At 39.5% G+C, this 15954-nt stretch overlaps 1 protein-coding gene across 4 annotated transcripts in view; it reads right to left on the bottom strand.

The window, feature by feature from the left end:
- Window positions 1-233: 233 nt before the first annotated feature.
- LOC109911143 overlaps window positions 234-15954 on the bottom strand; it is a 105991-nt gene continuing 90270 nt past the window's right edge. Inside the window, exons 26-30 of one of the 4 annotated variants that reach the window (XM_048612442.1) lie at window positions 13955-14136; window positions 11863-11920; window positions 11374-11526; window positions 7621-7725; window positions 234-518 (exon numbers count right to left, since the gene is read on the bottom strand). In XM_048612442.1, coding sequence (XP_048468399.1) covers window positions 480-518; window positions 7621-7725; window positions 11374-11526; window positions 11863-11920; window positions 13955-14136 — 537 coding nt within the window. In that variant the 3' untranslated portion in view covers window positions 234-479. Of the gene's footprint in view, window positions 519-7620; window positions 7822-11373; window positions 11527-11862; window positions 11921-13954; window positions 14137-15954 lie in introns of those variants that run through there. The other 3 variants (XM_048612441.1, XM_048612443.1, XM_048612444.1) reach the window with 3 other exon arrangements.

Here is a 15954-nt window from a genome sequence, read left to right on the forward strand (position 1 = left end):
TTCAAAACAAAACACAAAAATGAAAAGACAGTGTTTCTAGAAAGTAGCATTTCACTCCCAAATATCTCAGATTCCTAACATACACAGAGAATATGGGGCATAAAACCTAGAAACATTCCATTTGACCCAAGCAGTATTTGCTGGGGTATGTGCTTCACTAGCAGATTACAAGAAATGTTACCCTCTATAAATTATTGGTACTTCTTGTCATTAAAGTAGCAAGTCTATTCTCATTTAGTTTGTCATCTTCTCACTAAAACTTTAATTCGTTCAAAAAAAATTGTCAAAAAGATTTTAAAGGGATAAGCGCAATGATAGCCTGTCAGGAGAAAATAAAACATGCATAATTTTTTAGACGTAGTTTTTAAAAAAACAGTTTCCGAGAAGATTACGGATCTCCCATAGTCATGAAATTTATATATATGAGTCACTGTCCGTATCTTCACACCTACAAGTAGCTCACGTCATCCAATTTTCATTCAGAGAGGGTCAAATCTTGCATTCATTTGTGCTGATTCCTGTTTAAAAAATAAAAAAAGAAAATTATAACTTTGAATTCAATTGCTTATATGAACTTTACAACTCAGACACCTATTGTATCCAAAAAAAACAACAGATTTGCTTTTATTAGCACTTTACAGCTAATGAGGTACTCTTTAAGTCTGGTCATAGTTGCAATTAAAGAAATACACAATGATCATAACCAGATACAGGTAATCTGTTTTTAACCATTGGTTAAGTGACAAATATTGGCAGAACTAGGTGAAATCACTTATTTTCTTTGAACTAATGCCATGGGATGTTTCATGTTTATCTAAGAGACTTTGGTATAACATCTCATCTGAAAGAGGAAATGTTTGAAGTATCAGCCTAGATTTTCTTGGTCAAGACCCTGGAGTAGTACTTTCTTTTTGACTAAGAAGTGAAAATAGTACCAATGAGCCATGGCTGACATCATGCATCCAATCCTAAGAGTCTGCTAGAAGCAACAGCATGCACATTGGAAAATGAATATAGTGGGCAGAAGAAAGAGCCTGAGTTCTGCACTTTACAACATGAACAAAGTTCCTAGATGGCTCAGTGGTAAAAGCAGCATCTAGTTACCCAGAAAATCCTGGTTTGGTCCATCCATGTTTAATTCACCGAGATTAGTACAGGTGCTTCAATTAGCAATAGTATCTTGTAATTTAAAAACAAACTACAAAGCTACCTGCTTTGTATTGTTACCCAAATCCTGATAGGAAACACATGTGCAAACATCAGATGATGAAATAATGAAGTTTGGCTCTGATGACTCCCATAATACATTACCAGTCACTGCCTGAATTTGTACAAATAGCCTCTTTGGTGAGACACCAGATGTTTCCTGTGGCTTTAGCAGAGGAGCTTAGAAAATTGAAGTAGGAGTATCTGTAAAAATAACTTCCACAAATGTAAACTGGTATCAGCAGTGGAAAGGAACACAGCGGAGAGATGAACTGCAGATGTTGAAGGATGGAGTATCAGTTATATTGAGAGATGACAGTTACATATTTTGCCATCGGTGATTTTTCTCAATAATGTGACAGCCTGGAAGCAGAAAGGGACAGTCTGAAACAGAGATGGGAGTATAGTTACAAGACAACAAAATTTTCTGAGAGTTTAATCAAATAGGAACAGAAGTGCTCATGTGAATTACAGTTTCTAAATGAGGGGGCTAATAATACTGGTCTTGAGGTAGATAGAAATGTTCTGCAGCACACAGATTGACAAGCACAAGCACTAAAGGTGAGGGTTGTAAGGTATTGAGTCACTATGCTTCATGAATAAGCTGAGCTAGAGAGAAAGAATCAAAAACAGAAGTTGCTGAAAAAGCTCAGCAGGTCTGGCAGCATCTATGAAGAGAAATCAGAGTTAAGGTTTCGGGTCCGGTGACCCTTTCTCAGAGGAATTGCTTATGTTTCTGATTTACAGCATCGCAGTTCTTTCGGTTTTTTACTTAGAGAGAATAAATGATGGCTCATTTAAGTGGGAGATAGAGCACAATATTTAAATTGAGAAGTGAAAGTTGTGAGGTTGTTAGTGGGAACAACAAAAGATATGGTCTTGACTTTGGACACAGGAACAACCATGTGTCTTTCACACTTTGAGTCTGAGATAAATATTAGGAGCTATGCAGTTTAGATTTATTGCCATTCTGCAGGATAATCTTGGAGCATTAAGAGGTTTTGGTCATTGAGAAGGAACACCAGTAAATTTGAGGAGGTATGCTAAAATCCTGTAGTGAACATCCACCCTATTATTCACTGTATGTTCAACCTTATAGCCTGCAGATTGGAAGTTGAAAAAATGACTGTTACATCAAGGTAAAGACATTAAAGGTATACAATTAAGATCTTTAAATGGAGTTAAGTTTCAAATCCTGAGCTGTGCATTCATTATGAGGCATAGGCATCAGTTCAGGTGTCAGGACAGTGGAGTGGTTCAGAAATTAATGAGTAATCTTAGGATTGACTTTCTGAGGCGGGGAGTGAGATGTAGATTTTTTAGTCAGGAGTAGTAACCATGAGTGGAAAACTTCACTAAATATTTTGCTTGCTTGCCAGAATTGAGGCCAACTTTAACATCTCTAATAAATACAGTTCACAGATATGATTTCCAATTTTGTCGGATTTGCTTCGGTGAAAGAGTGAGGGTTGGACGTAAACCATGGATGTGTATCCAGCTTTTCAGAACTCACTTGACTTGCAACCACTGAATAACTTATGCCACCCCTGGAGACCTATAACAGCTTACACATTGATTACAGGAACATAAATCATCCAGCCACATATGGTCAGTGGAGTCGAATGTCATTGAGCACAGAAACTTGACATCTTTAACTTCAAGCATATAAAGACACTGTCTCACTAAAACAGTTTCGGGGTCCAACCAACCTAAAACAAGTGTTCAGCTCATAGTTTACCCTATTTTGAAGGGAGTGGTGGGAGGAAATGTAAATTCAAGTGCCATTTTTAGCTGCCAATAAAAATATTGGGTGATGTATTAGTGTGTATGAATAAGAAGTAAAAGCTACAGAGATATCAATTAACATGCCTGGTTCAGATTGTGTTACATTTCTTACTTTGATGCAGAGATCAAATCAGAATGAGGACTATTACAGTAAAATATGTTGAATGCTTTCATTCACTTTAAATTGTGAGTTCAAAGCACTTCCAAAATTAAAAACAGCTTGAACAGCCATCTTGGCAGAACTTTTCTGAGTACTGAGAGATTCTGTACTACAGTTGGATGACTGGGAGGTTGGGAATAAATATACAGGGACAGGTGTTGAAATGTGACAACTGAATGCCTTCATCATTCTGCAGACAGAGATGCTTTAATGCCAATGCAGCAGCATAATGTGATTTAAGACCTGCCGTCTTAATTGGGAATTGTGTGCTGGAGCTGGCACAAACAGTGTCAAAAGTTTACAGTTTCACACATGCTGTTATGGGAAGTTGACAGACACTTCCCCCCAAGAAAGAAAAATCTCAGCGAGTTGGCACACAAGACTGCCATTGTACCTTCTTAAACTGTTCAAAAGTACTGCTGGAGGATCCAGAAGGAAGATTTTAGGCCAATCATTCAATGGGAGTAGCAGCAGATTCCAGAAGGAAAAACAGGTCTTAAAGACTTAAAGCACAGAAACAGATGCTTCGGTCCATCTTGTCTTCACTGACCAGATATCCTCAATTAATCTAGTCCCATTTGCCAACATTTGACTCATGTCCCTCTAAACCCATCCTAATCATAAACCAATCCAGATGCCTTTTAAATGTTGTAATTCTATCAGCCTCCACCACTTTCTCTGGCAGCTCATTCCATACACATACCACCCGCTGAGTGAAAAATTGCCTATTAAGCCCCTTATATATCTTTCCCCTCTCACCTTAAGCCTATGTCCTCTATTTTTGGACTCCCCTACCTTGGGAAAAGGTCTTGACTATTCACCCTATCCATGCCTCTCACGATTTTACAAACTTCTATAAGGTTGTCCCGCAACCTTCGATGCTCCAATGAAAATAGCCTCAGCCTACTTAGCCTCTCCCTATAGCTCAAACCCTCCAATCCTGGCAACATCATTGTAAATCTTTTCTGAATCCTTTCAAATTTCTCAACATCTTTCCTACAGCAGGGAGACCAGAATTGCATGGAGTATTCCAAAAGTGACCTAACCAATGTCTCGTACAGCCACAACATGACATTCCAACTCCTATACTCAATGCATTGGCCAATAAAGGCAAGTGTACCAACTACATTCTTCACTATCCTGTCTATATGCGACTCCACTTTCAAGGAACTGTGAACCTGGTCTCTTTGTTCAGCAACACTGCCCAGGACCTTACCATTAAGTGTTTAAATCCTGCCCTAATTTGACCTACCAAAATGCAGCACCTCACATTTATCTAATTTAAACTCCATCTGCCACTCCTCGGCCCATTGGCCCATCTGATCGGGGTCCTGTTATACTCTGAGGTAACTTTCTTTGCTGACCATGACACCACCGATTATGGTGTCATCTGCAAACTTACTAACTATACCTCCCATATTCACATCCAAATCATTTACAGGTAATTCTCCTATAACACGATAGTTCCATTCTTATACAACCTTGTGCTATAGAAAATCATACTATAGAAAATCGTGTTATAGGGAAATCGCTATAGAAAATCACTATACTGTATAGTGGAAAGTTCATGCAATCCAAACAGTATCCACTATTCATCAATCACATTATAGCCAATTTGCGTTAACGAAACACGTGTTATAGCAGAAATACCTGTATATAAATAACAAAAAGCAGTGGACCCAGCACTGATCCTTATGGCACACTGCCGGTCACAGGCCTCCTGTCCGAAAAGCAACTTTCCACCGACACCCTCTGACTCCTACCTTTGAGCCAGTTATATATCCAAATGGCTAGTTCTGTCTGTATTCCATGTGATGTAACCTTGCTAACCAGTCTACCATCCAGGACCTTGTTGAATGCCTTGCAGAAAGTCCATATAGACAATGTCCACCGCTCTGCCTTCATCAATCCTCTTCATCACTTCTTCAAAAAAACTCAAATCAGTAGTACAGTACAATAGTTGGGTCAGCAGTTTACAATTTTCTCAGTATCTGTGCTGTATGTGGATTATCAACTATCACGGTTTGTGAGTTGACTTGCTGGCCACTGTTCAGAGATTGTGCAGCTTATGCGATCTGTGTTACAGCACTAGTTCTTGTTATCTTTGACAATGTAATCTACTAGGTCACATATACATAAATATATTGAGTTACAAGCTTGACATAAACTATGTGATATTATACGTAGAGAATCCATGGTTTACGAAAGTCTGACTTGTGAATGCTCGTACTTACAAACACAATCCCATACATGGTTGTAATTTTAAAGACACAACATACAACCATTTCTTGTCCTTAAAGACAGCTGCTTTACATTTTTACCAGACGTGTGTTCAAATCAACTTGCTAATGGACTCCAGAAAGGAATCCATTCACTACCTGAGGACTGCCTATACTTACACATTATGTGTGTGTGTGCGTGTGTGTGTGCGTGCGTGCGCGCGAGAAATTAATAACTTGTACATGTTTCTTTAGCAATGGTGATTACTTTTAAAACAGTTTTTGAGGCCTGGCTTTAATGGGATTTTTTGTGCACCACGAATGAAGTTTTATTTATCCTAGATTGGTCTGTGACACAGCAAGATAAATAATAGCTTGTTAGAGACTTCTGGAACTTATTTTAAGTTAAAGGAAACACCCATTGTGTAGAGAGGGAAACCTGGTTTTGATTTTATTTGAGAGGAAGTCTTGTGGAGACCTAGGATGAAGATGGCTGTATAGATCAGTACTCCTATGAAGGGAAGGCTATAGAGCGGAGAAAAGAGTTAGTCCCACTCCAGAAGTGTTGGTATAAAACCTTGATGAGGTTACTTAACACTGAGTACATTTAAGCTAAATAGTATAATAGCTCGAGGATTAAGCTATGTGAGGTACCAGTCGATAAGTTGAAGTCACAGGCAACGTAAACTTACAAAGGCATTAGACTCAAGGATTCTGGTGTGGATATTGTACAGGATGTGTTTTTGGGTCTGTACACAGGGCTTGTTTTGGGTAGATTACAAAAGCAGTTTTCTTCTCAATTTTTAGAGGAGTGTTTTTGTGATTAATATGATTTTACTTTTACTATGTGCTTAATAATCTTTCAATTTTTATTATAAGTAGGTGGTTTGGTTTATTTTATTTTATCTATATTTCTTTTGTTAATAAGCAGTGCATGTTTATATCTCAGCAAGAGGTCACTTTGTTAAAACCAAAACAAATTAAAATATGATCTATCAAACCAGGTTCCAGTATGGGATTTGACTTGTTTGATAATAACATTAGCTAGGATATTAACACAAGGAAGGTTTTGTTTTGCTACAAATTACTATTTGAATAATTATAATGCTTTGTTATTATGGAAACTCAAGGATAAGCTCACTGTACAGCTACGATTCTTCAAGTATAGCTCTTCAATAAGGATTTAATTATAATTAGGAACTAAATGGAACTATGTGATAATCCTTAATAAAGCCCACCTCCTCATGGAGCTTGTTGAGTATGAGTTCCCTTGGTAACAAACAATAGCCTATCCAGATGGGACTCATCATCTGAGCCCAAAAAATATAAAGCAGACCTTCCCCCCCAACTCCATTCTGTCTTTTCCTACCTTCCCCTGAATTTTGATGGTTTATATTGCCCATAGTGGGCTTTGCTTGTAAATATTGAATTGACTGCACTGGTGATTACTGATGGTGGTTAGTAGTTTATAAAAAGAAAACAGTCACGGTGATTTTGGTGGTGGGAAAGTCACTGAGTTGTGTGTGAGAGCACTTTTTGGGTGTAGGAACAAAACGAATAAACAAACAAATAAATCAAGCAGACCAACTCCCCTCCAATTCCATTTTGAATTAGTACCCCCTCTCTCTCTCTTTTTCCCTGCCTTGCCCTCACTTTTGATGGTGTGCATTGCCCTTAATATATAAATATCTAATTGGCAACACAAGAGTTTTACTAGTGGTCATTGGTATTTAAAACGAAAACAAAAAAAAAAACTCACATTGATTTTGGTGGTGGGAAAGTCACTCTGTTGTGTGCGATAGCATTTCTGGGTATAAAGGAAAGAAAAATAAAGCAAACCCAGATTCAGCTCTTGTCGTGCATTCGTAGTATCCTACCTCTGAGCCAGGAGGCCTGCGTTCAAGTCCCACCTGTCCTGGAGAAGTGTGTCATAACATCTCTGAACAGGTTGATTCAAAATTTGTTTTAAATATAAAGCAGACTCGGAGATCGGTCTACAGAATTCTTGGTTCCAGGCTGCGGCTAACTTTTGTAGGCCATGAGTATTGGCTCTGTTTTGGTGTTCAACAATAAGTTAAGTTCCTTTCCAGTTGGGCTTCCTGAGTTATTACAACCAGCTTATACACAGTAAAGGAATTTTGCCTTTAACAATAATTGTAGCACAGAGACATCAATAACATGGAATTCAATGTTCTAGAACTCAGTGTTGTTCCACGTCAGATCTCATGCACAGTACATGATTATACTAACCACCAGTGTGTAGAATGCCTTTGCCATTGCTTCTTCATAAAACTGTTCCTCACGTAAATACTCAGGGCGGTTGCTTCCAGATTTCTGGATTCTCCAATCTAGATTCTGAAGAACAAGCTGTGTCATGTTCTTACCCTTCTTGTTCAATTGGACTTTTAGAAATTTATTCATTTTATCTATTGTGAGAAGATCATTAATAACCTGAAGTAGATTAAATGAAAACAAATCAATCAGGCAATAAATATACAGCATCCATTAATCAATTAGCATTTAAAGATTTAAATATTTTATTTATTCACAGGATGTGGGGCATCACTGGCCAGGGCAGCATTTATTGTTCAGCCCTAGTTGCCTTGAGAAGACAGTGAGCTGCCTTCTTGAACTGCTGCAGTCTGTTTGGTGCGGGTATACCCACAATGCTGTTAGGGAGGGAGTTCCAGGATTCTGACCCAACGACACTGAAGGAATGATGACATATTTCCAAGTCTATATCGTGAATGGCTGGAGGGGAACTTGAGGTACATATCCATGTCAATCATAAAAGCAAAATCTGAGTGTTCCAGGGTAGTGTAGGTGGTCAGGATGGAACTGTAGGCCTTCACCACTGCAACAATCACCAGTTATCTTAAAGGAGTTGAGGGTTTTTTCCTCTACTACCCTTTCAGGTTGTGAGTTCCAAACTCTGACCACCCTCTGATTGAAAAAATGTTTCCTCAACTCCCCATTAATCTTCTAACAATCACTTTAAATCTATGCTACCTAATCATCAACATCTCTGCTAAGGTAAATCGGCCCTTCCATCCACTCTGTCCAGGCGTCTCATGGTTTTTTTTACATCTCAGTCACATTTCCCCTTAGCCTCCTGGACATGCTTTTATGACCTTCACAATTTCTCACTATATAATGTGCTTGTTGAAAAGAGCAACAGAAATGTGAAGTATTTGATTTATTCATTGCAACAATGACAATTAAAGATTAAATTAGTAGGAGAATTTATTTTTGAGCAGTGGGTAAGGGATAGCTTTTCCTAGTACTTAATAATTTAAGAAACTTCTGGAGCATTTGTTGGCATTTTAAAATTAAAAATGAGAGGCCCTGAGCAAAAGCTAGCAAAAAATTGACCCTATTAAATAATCCATTAGGAGCAGCTATGAAAATGCTTGCCTAACAGTCCGTGAGCTCAAAATGCATCTGTAATCATTGTGATAACAAGGTGTAGAGCTGGATGAACACAGCAGGCCAGGCAGCATCAGAGTAGGAGGAATGCTGACGTTTCGGGTCTGGACCCTTCTTCAGAAATGGGGGAGGGGAAGGGGGCTCTGAAATAAATAGAGAGAGGGGGAGGTGATGATAGAAGGTGGATAGAGGAGCAGATAGGTGGAGAGAAGACGGACAGGTCAAGGAGGCGGGGATGAAGCCAGTACAGGTGAGTGTAGGTAGGGAGTTGGGATGGGGGTTGGTCATTGAGGAGGGAGGGGTGGGTAGGTGGGAGGGAAGACGGACAGGTCAAGGAGGCAGGGATGAGGCTAATAGGTTGGAAGTGGGGGTGGGGGTTGGTCAGTGAGATGGGAGGAGCGGATTGGTGGGAGAAAAGACAGACAGGTCGGGGAGGCGGGGACAAGATGGGCTGGTCTACTAGCTTCATTTCCACCTCCTTCACCTGTCCATCTTCCCTCCCACCTACCCGCCCCTCCCTCCTCACTGACCAACCCCCATCCCAACTCCCCACCTACACTCACCTGTACTGGCTTCATCCCCGCCTCCTTGATGTGTCCGTCTTCTCTCCACCTATCTGCTCCTCTATCCACCTTCTATCATCGCCTCCCCCTCTCTCTATTTATTTCAGAGCTCCCTTCCCCTCCCCCATTTCTGAAGAAGGGTCCAGACCTGAAACGGCAGCTTTCCTGCTCCTCTGATGCTGCCTGGCCTGCTGTGTTCATCCACCTGTACACCTTGTTATCTCAGACTGCAGCATCGGCAGTTCCTACTATCTCTGTAATCATTGTGATGTGTTTTGAAGAAGTAGTATAACAATTAAGGGTACAATATTAAGAACAGCAAAACCAAGACATAACATTCTACACGTTCTTGAAATTAAAAAGTTAGCATTTATAAATATCCTAAATCTTTGGCAATGTCCTAAAATGGTTCACACTCAATGAATTAACCTTTGAACAGCAGTGAGTAATGCAAATAAATGAGGCAGATTTAAAAGATCCCACCACTGGCAGTGAGGTAAACCTATTTTAGATGGCGTTGGTGGCAAGAAGAATATTGGCTAGGCAATATTTTGGGTAGATTGTCAGTCTTTGCAGAGACAAGGAAAGTAATTGTTGAAGAATACAAACTATTCAATTTTTTGAGCAAGATGCCAGCACCACTATTCCTGGATTAGTTAAATTTAGGCAAAATATAATTTACTTCACTCCAAAAATAGACTATAAGACCATAAGAAATAGGAACAGGATTAGGCCCTTTGGCCCCTCAAGCCTGTTCCACCATTCAATAGGATCATGGCTAATCTGACATTCCCCACATCCACTTTCCTGCATTTTCCCCGTAGCCCTTGATTAAGGGTTACTGATCAAGAAAGCATCTATCTCAGCCTTAAATATATATAAGGACTTTGTCCCCACCCCCCAAGTGTCTGTAACAAGGAATTCCAAAGACTCTTGACCTTCTGAGAGAAGAAATTCCTCCTCTGAGACTATGACCTCTGGTCTTAGACTCTCCCATGAGGAGAAACATTCTTTCAGCATTTACCTGTCAACCTCCTTAAGAATCTTATATATTTCAATGATCTCATTGAGATCACCTCTCATTCTTCTAAACTCCAGTACATAGAGTCCCAACCAGTTTACCCTTTGCTCATAAGAGATCTCTCCATTCCAGGATCATCCCAGTGAACCTTCTCTAAACTGTCTCAAATGAAATATCTTTCCTCAAATAAGGGGACCAAATTTCCTCAAAGTACTCCTGATGTGGTCTTGCCAGCACCTTGTACAATTGAAGGACGACTTCCCTACTCTTATACTCGCACACTTTAATGAAGTTCAGCAAAGTGGGCCTTTTTGTACCAGAGTAATTTTTTTCTTATTTACCACAACAGTCATTTTAAGTAAGATTACCAACTTATCATCAAAATATACCAAAATATTAGGCAATTTGAATTGAGACCTTACATTAAGTAGAATCAGGGCTGTGACTTCCCCACTATACAAAGCTATAGCCAACACAGAGGAGAAACCTTCAATATAATAGTTTGAATTTGATTTAAGTTTAGGCCTAAGGTGAAAGAAGAGTACTTAAGGGCTTTCTCCAGCCACTGCTAGTATTTTTCCAACAGTGGGAGGGGTGCCTGCATGATGCTGCTGAGGCCACTGGCTCAGGAGTGGGGATCTCTCTTGTTTGGCCAACAGAGGGCTTCCCAGGAGCAAGGGCTGCCTGGCTTGCCTCCATCTTGGTCACCTGATCATCACATCTGCTCTACCACTTGTCAAGCTTGCCCTCGCTTGCCTCATTATCTCGCCTCGATTGCTTTCTGGTTGGGGACTGGCTACAGTGCCAGAAGGCCCTGCTATGAGTGCACTTGGAAGTGGTTCATCATCACATACAAGGCCAGAAGGCTCAACCTCTGGCAGTTTGCTGCCTGACGATTGTAAAATCTGGTTACAGCTTCCCAGCCTGGCTTTTCAGCTAGTGGGAGGGGATAGAGCCTTCAAATAAAATTCCAGCCAATGTTTCCAAACTCACCGGTAAGTCACAACGCTCATCATCAAAATAATGTCCATCCCATACTTCTATTGCAATGCTGCTGTATTCTTTTGTAAGTGTCAATATGTTTTTATTCAGACAGTTTCCCACGACATGTTGTAAAGGACGTGAAAGTGCATCATTCAGGAATTCCTAAGCAGGAAAAAAATGTAAAAAATACATAGTTTCAAATGTCTGCAGGAAACAGGAGTGATTTATTAATCAGTGATATTTACATCTGTCTTTGAACTATTTCAGAGTGGATATAGTCTAAAGTTGGCAAAAAAAATCAAGCTGTGTAAAGGATTATACATGTGGAAAATTAATTGGGGGTGGGGGCAATATGTGATTGATGAAAAATATAAAATCATATGGAATTGTTTAAAGGAATTATCACTATAGTGGTAGAAATGATAGAGCACAAACTGTTTCATATAAATGTTGATATCCTGCCTTTATAAAAAGTTTCAAAGATTTCTGAATACTCACAGCATCTGGAGCACCTTGAAAAAGTGGTGCATTATGGAGCCCAGTATTTACGTATGGACTACGAGGAGGAAAAGAGAAAAAAAATACAGCACAGTTTAGTTGGGGTAGTACACTGCTGCACCAGAAGCTACAAATCCTTAGCTCCACTTTTGTGCCTTATCCCAATAGCCCTTGATTACTTAAGGATTAAAAATCTGTCTAACCCAGCCTTTGAAAGACTTAACAACCCAACCTCAATGGCGTTCTAAGTTAAAGAATTCTTCATAATAATTTCTCTCTGAAAGAAGTAAACTCCTCCTCAACTCTGTCTTAAATGAGTGACTCCTTACGCTGAGGTTATGTCCTCTGGTCCTAGAATCTCCCACAAGGGGAAACAACCTCTCTGCATCCACCTCTCCGAATCATAAGTGTCATATGATTCTTAAATTTTTCCATAAGATCTCCTCTAATTCTTCTAAACTCCAATAAGTGCAAGCCCAACATACTCAACCTCTCCTCAAAAGACAATCCTGCATACTCAGAATCAATATAGTGGACTGGCTAAAGTGCCACTATCTTTCCTTAGAAAAGGGAGCCAAAACTGTTCATCGTTTTCCAGATGTGGTCTGCCTACTGCCTTGTATAGTTTCAGCAAGACCTCACTGTGATACTCTATTCCCTTTGGAATAAACACCAATAATCCATTTGCCTTTCCTATCAGCTGCTGAACTTAGAGTCATAGAGTCATAGAAATGTATAGCACGGAAACAGACCCTTTGGTCCAACTCCTCCATGCTGACCAGATATCCCAAATTAATCTAGTCCCATTTGCCAATATTTGGCCCATATCCCTCTAAACCTTTCCCATTCATGTACCCATCCAGATGCCTTTTAAATGTTGTCATTGCCTCCACCACTTCCTCTGGCAACTCATTCCATACACGACCACCCTCTGTGCGAAAAAGTTGCCCCTTTTAAATCTTCCTCCCTCACCTTAAATCTATGCCGTCTAGTTTTGGAGTCCCCTACCCTGGGGAAAAGACCTTGGCTATTCATCCTACCCATGCCTCTCATGATTTTGTAAACCTCTATAAGGTCACCTCTCAGCCTCTGATGTTCCAAGGAAAACAGATCCAACCTATCCAGTCTCTCCATATGGCTCAAACCTTCCAACCCCAGCAAAATACTTGTAAATTTTTTCTTAACCCTTTCAAGTTTAACAATATCCTTCCTTATAGTAGGGAGACCAGAATTAAACACATTATCCCAAAAGTGGTCTAACCAATGTCCTCTAACTTGGATGCTACCTTTTTGTGATTCTTGCACCAGAACCCCCAAATCTCTGTGCTGCAGCTTTCTGCAGTTTTTCCCCATTTAAATATTATTCAGCACTTCTATTCTTCCTGTAAAACATATTGTCACATTTTCCCACATTATATTTCATATGCCAAGTTTTTGACCACTCTCACTTAATCTGTCTACTTCCCTACATAGGTTCAATTTGTCATCCTCATTACTTGCCTTCACACCTATTTTGTACCATCTGCAAACCTGGTGATAGTACATTCCACTTCCATCATCCAAATCAGTTATCTACGTTGTAAAAATGGTCTTATAGTCTAACAACAGTCCATGTTCTTGCTCCCGACTGCTATTCGGTAAGCCTGTCTAGGAGATGCATGAGTGTGATTACCACATAAAAGAATATCAAACTAAATATTGATGCCCTCTATTTTCAAACAGCTTTCTACTATTCACTTGTGGACAAATACACTGAGATGGGGTAAAGGTTGCTGGCATATGCAGAAGTGTACATCAGGAAGGTACAATATATTTGAGAAAGCTGGAAAAATATAAATGAAGTAAATGCTGGAATATTTTCAAAGATTTCCTCTGACATTTAAAATAGTAAACATATATTTGCATTTCTTAGAATTGCTGCTGTGTAATGCTGAGCAATTGTACCAAAAATAATAGAATCACCCTATAATGCATAAAAGCATAAGTTTATGCCTTGATAGCAGTAAATGACCAATTTTACAGCCCCTTTAAAGTTTGAGAGTCATACATGAGAATGGAAGGGGAATGGTAAAATACATCAATATGCAGTTACCCACAAAAAAGAGGAATGGCTGACCACCCCAACTGTAAAAGTGCATCCAGTTCTGGCTCCTCTCCTGTGTGTGATGTGACTTTGCCTGGATGCTGACCACTAGGATCAGGTTTGTAGATAACATTGATACCGAATATCTGGATGAGTAGCACACTGTGGGTATCCCAACATGGATGTAACACCTAAGGAATAAAAGGTTTAAAAAGTTGTTACCCAGTATGACTCTTACAAAAATACTTTTTGTTGGGGTCTGCTTCTGGCATGGATCTTGGTGAACAGATGTGTGATTGGATGACAGTATGATTCCAATTTGCCATGCTTTTGTTTATCAGACGATTTATTTTCTAAACCAGAAAATCGACAGCACTATATTTGGGCTGTCTTTCATACTTGGTACTCAATCCCATGCTCCTGTTGAGGAGGTCTCAGTACCGTAAGTGTATGTATCGTTTCAAAATTTATATTGTAACATCCTAATTACAAGTCTTTACCGGTTAACAACCATAATAAACATCAAAATTAATAAGCGTTTGCATCAGTCCTATAATCTTTCCTCGCTTACACTGTACAAACTTTTAATAGGACACTGAAAACTGTCACAAATTACTTTTGAAATATACTTTTGTTGAGGATTAAAAAAAAAAGCCAATTTTGCACAAGGTCTCAAGCAGCAATGGGATGCATGAACAGATAATCTATGTTTTGACATTTTGTTGAGAAATAGCTGTTGACTAGACAAAAGAAAAACTCTTGTTCTCTTTCAGATGTGTCATGGGATATTTTCATATCTCATCTGAAAGATGGAACTTCTGACAATGCAGTACCATAAGTATTAGAGTAAAGTCTTAACCCAGATTATGTACTCAAATCCTGTGGTGTACTCGAATCCATTATCTTTTGATTTGAGAATGCTGCCCTGAGTTAAGATGACATCTATTGTTGAACTACACAATGAGACGGATTTTATATTTGCAAAATCAGGTGCACTGACCCAAGCATTAATGAAAGATTCAGTGCAAAGGCATTTGATTGATTTGATTTATTATTGTCACATGTATTGAGATACAGTGAAAAGTATTGTTTTGCGTGCTAGCCAGACAAATCATAAGTATATCAGGGTAATGGAACAGTATGCAGAATACAGTGTTACAGCTACAGAGAAGATGCAGAGAAAGATCAACACTAATATGTGAGAGGTCTGCTCATAGGTCTGATAACAGCAGGAAGAAGCTGTTTTTAAATCTATTGGTATATGTTTTCAAACTTTCGTATCTTCTGCCTGATGGAAGAGGGTGGAAGAGAGTATAACCTGGAGGATTTAAGTTATAGTGAGAGGCTGAATAGGCTGGGGGTTTTTTTCCCTGGCGGCTTGGAGCCTGTGGTGAACTTATTGAGGTTTATAGGCTGAGGCTATTCTTTCTGGAGCATCCGGGAGCTGAGGGGTGACCTTACAGAAGTTTTTGTAAAATCATGAGGGTCAAGGATAGGGTGAATAGCCAATGTTTTTTTCCTGGGTGGGGGTCCAACACAAGGGGGCATAGGTTTAAGGTAAGAGGGGAAAGATTTAAAAAGGAGCTAAGGGGTTACTTTTTCACACAGAAAGTGGTGCGTGTATAGAAATGAGCTGACAGAAGAGGTGGTGGAATGGGGTACAATTACAACATTTAAAAAGCATCTGGATGGGTATAGGAATAGGAAGGACGTTAGTGAACCATATGGGTTTTCTGACAATCAACAATGGATTCATAGTCATCACTAGACTCTTAATTTCAGATATTTATTGAATTCAAATTCCACCATCTGCTGTGGCGGGATTCGAACCTGGGTCCCCAGAACGTTATCTCATTCTCTTGATTAACAGTCCAGTAATAATAGGCCATTGCCTCCCAAATTAGGGGGATATGGGCCAAACGCTGGCAAATGTGACTAGGTCAGTTTGGACTGTCTGGTTGGCACAGATGACTCGGACTGAAGGGTCTGTTTTCGGGCTCTATGACTCT

The sequence above is a fragment of the Rhincodon typus genome, chromosome 26 (assembly GCF_021869965.1).
Source record: "Rhincodon typus isolate 14 chromosome 26, sRhiTyp1.1, whole genome shotgun sequence".
Lineage (NCBI taxonomy): Eukaryota > Metazoa > Chordata > Chondrichthyes > Orectolobiformes > Rhincodontidae > Rhincodon > Rhincodon typus.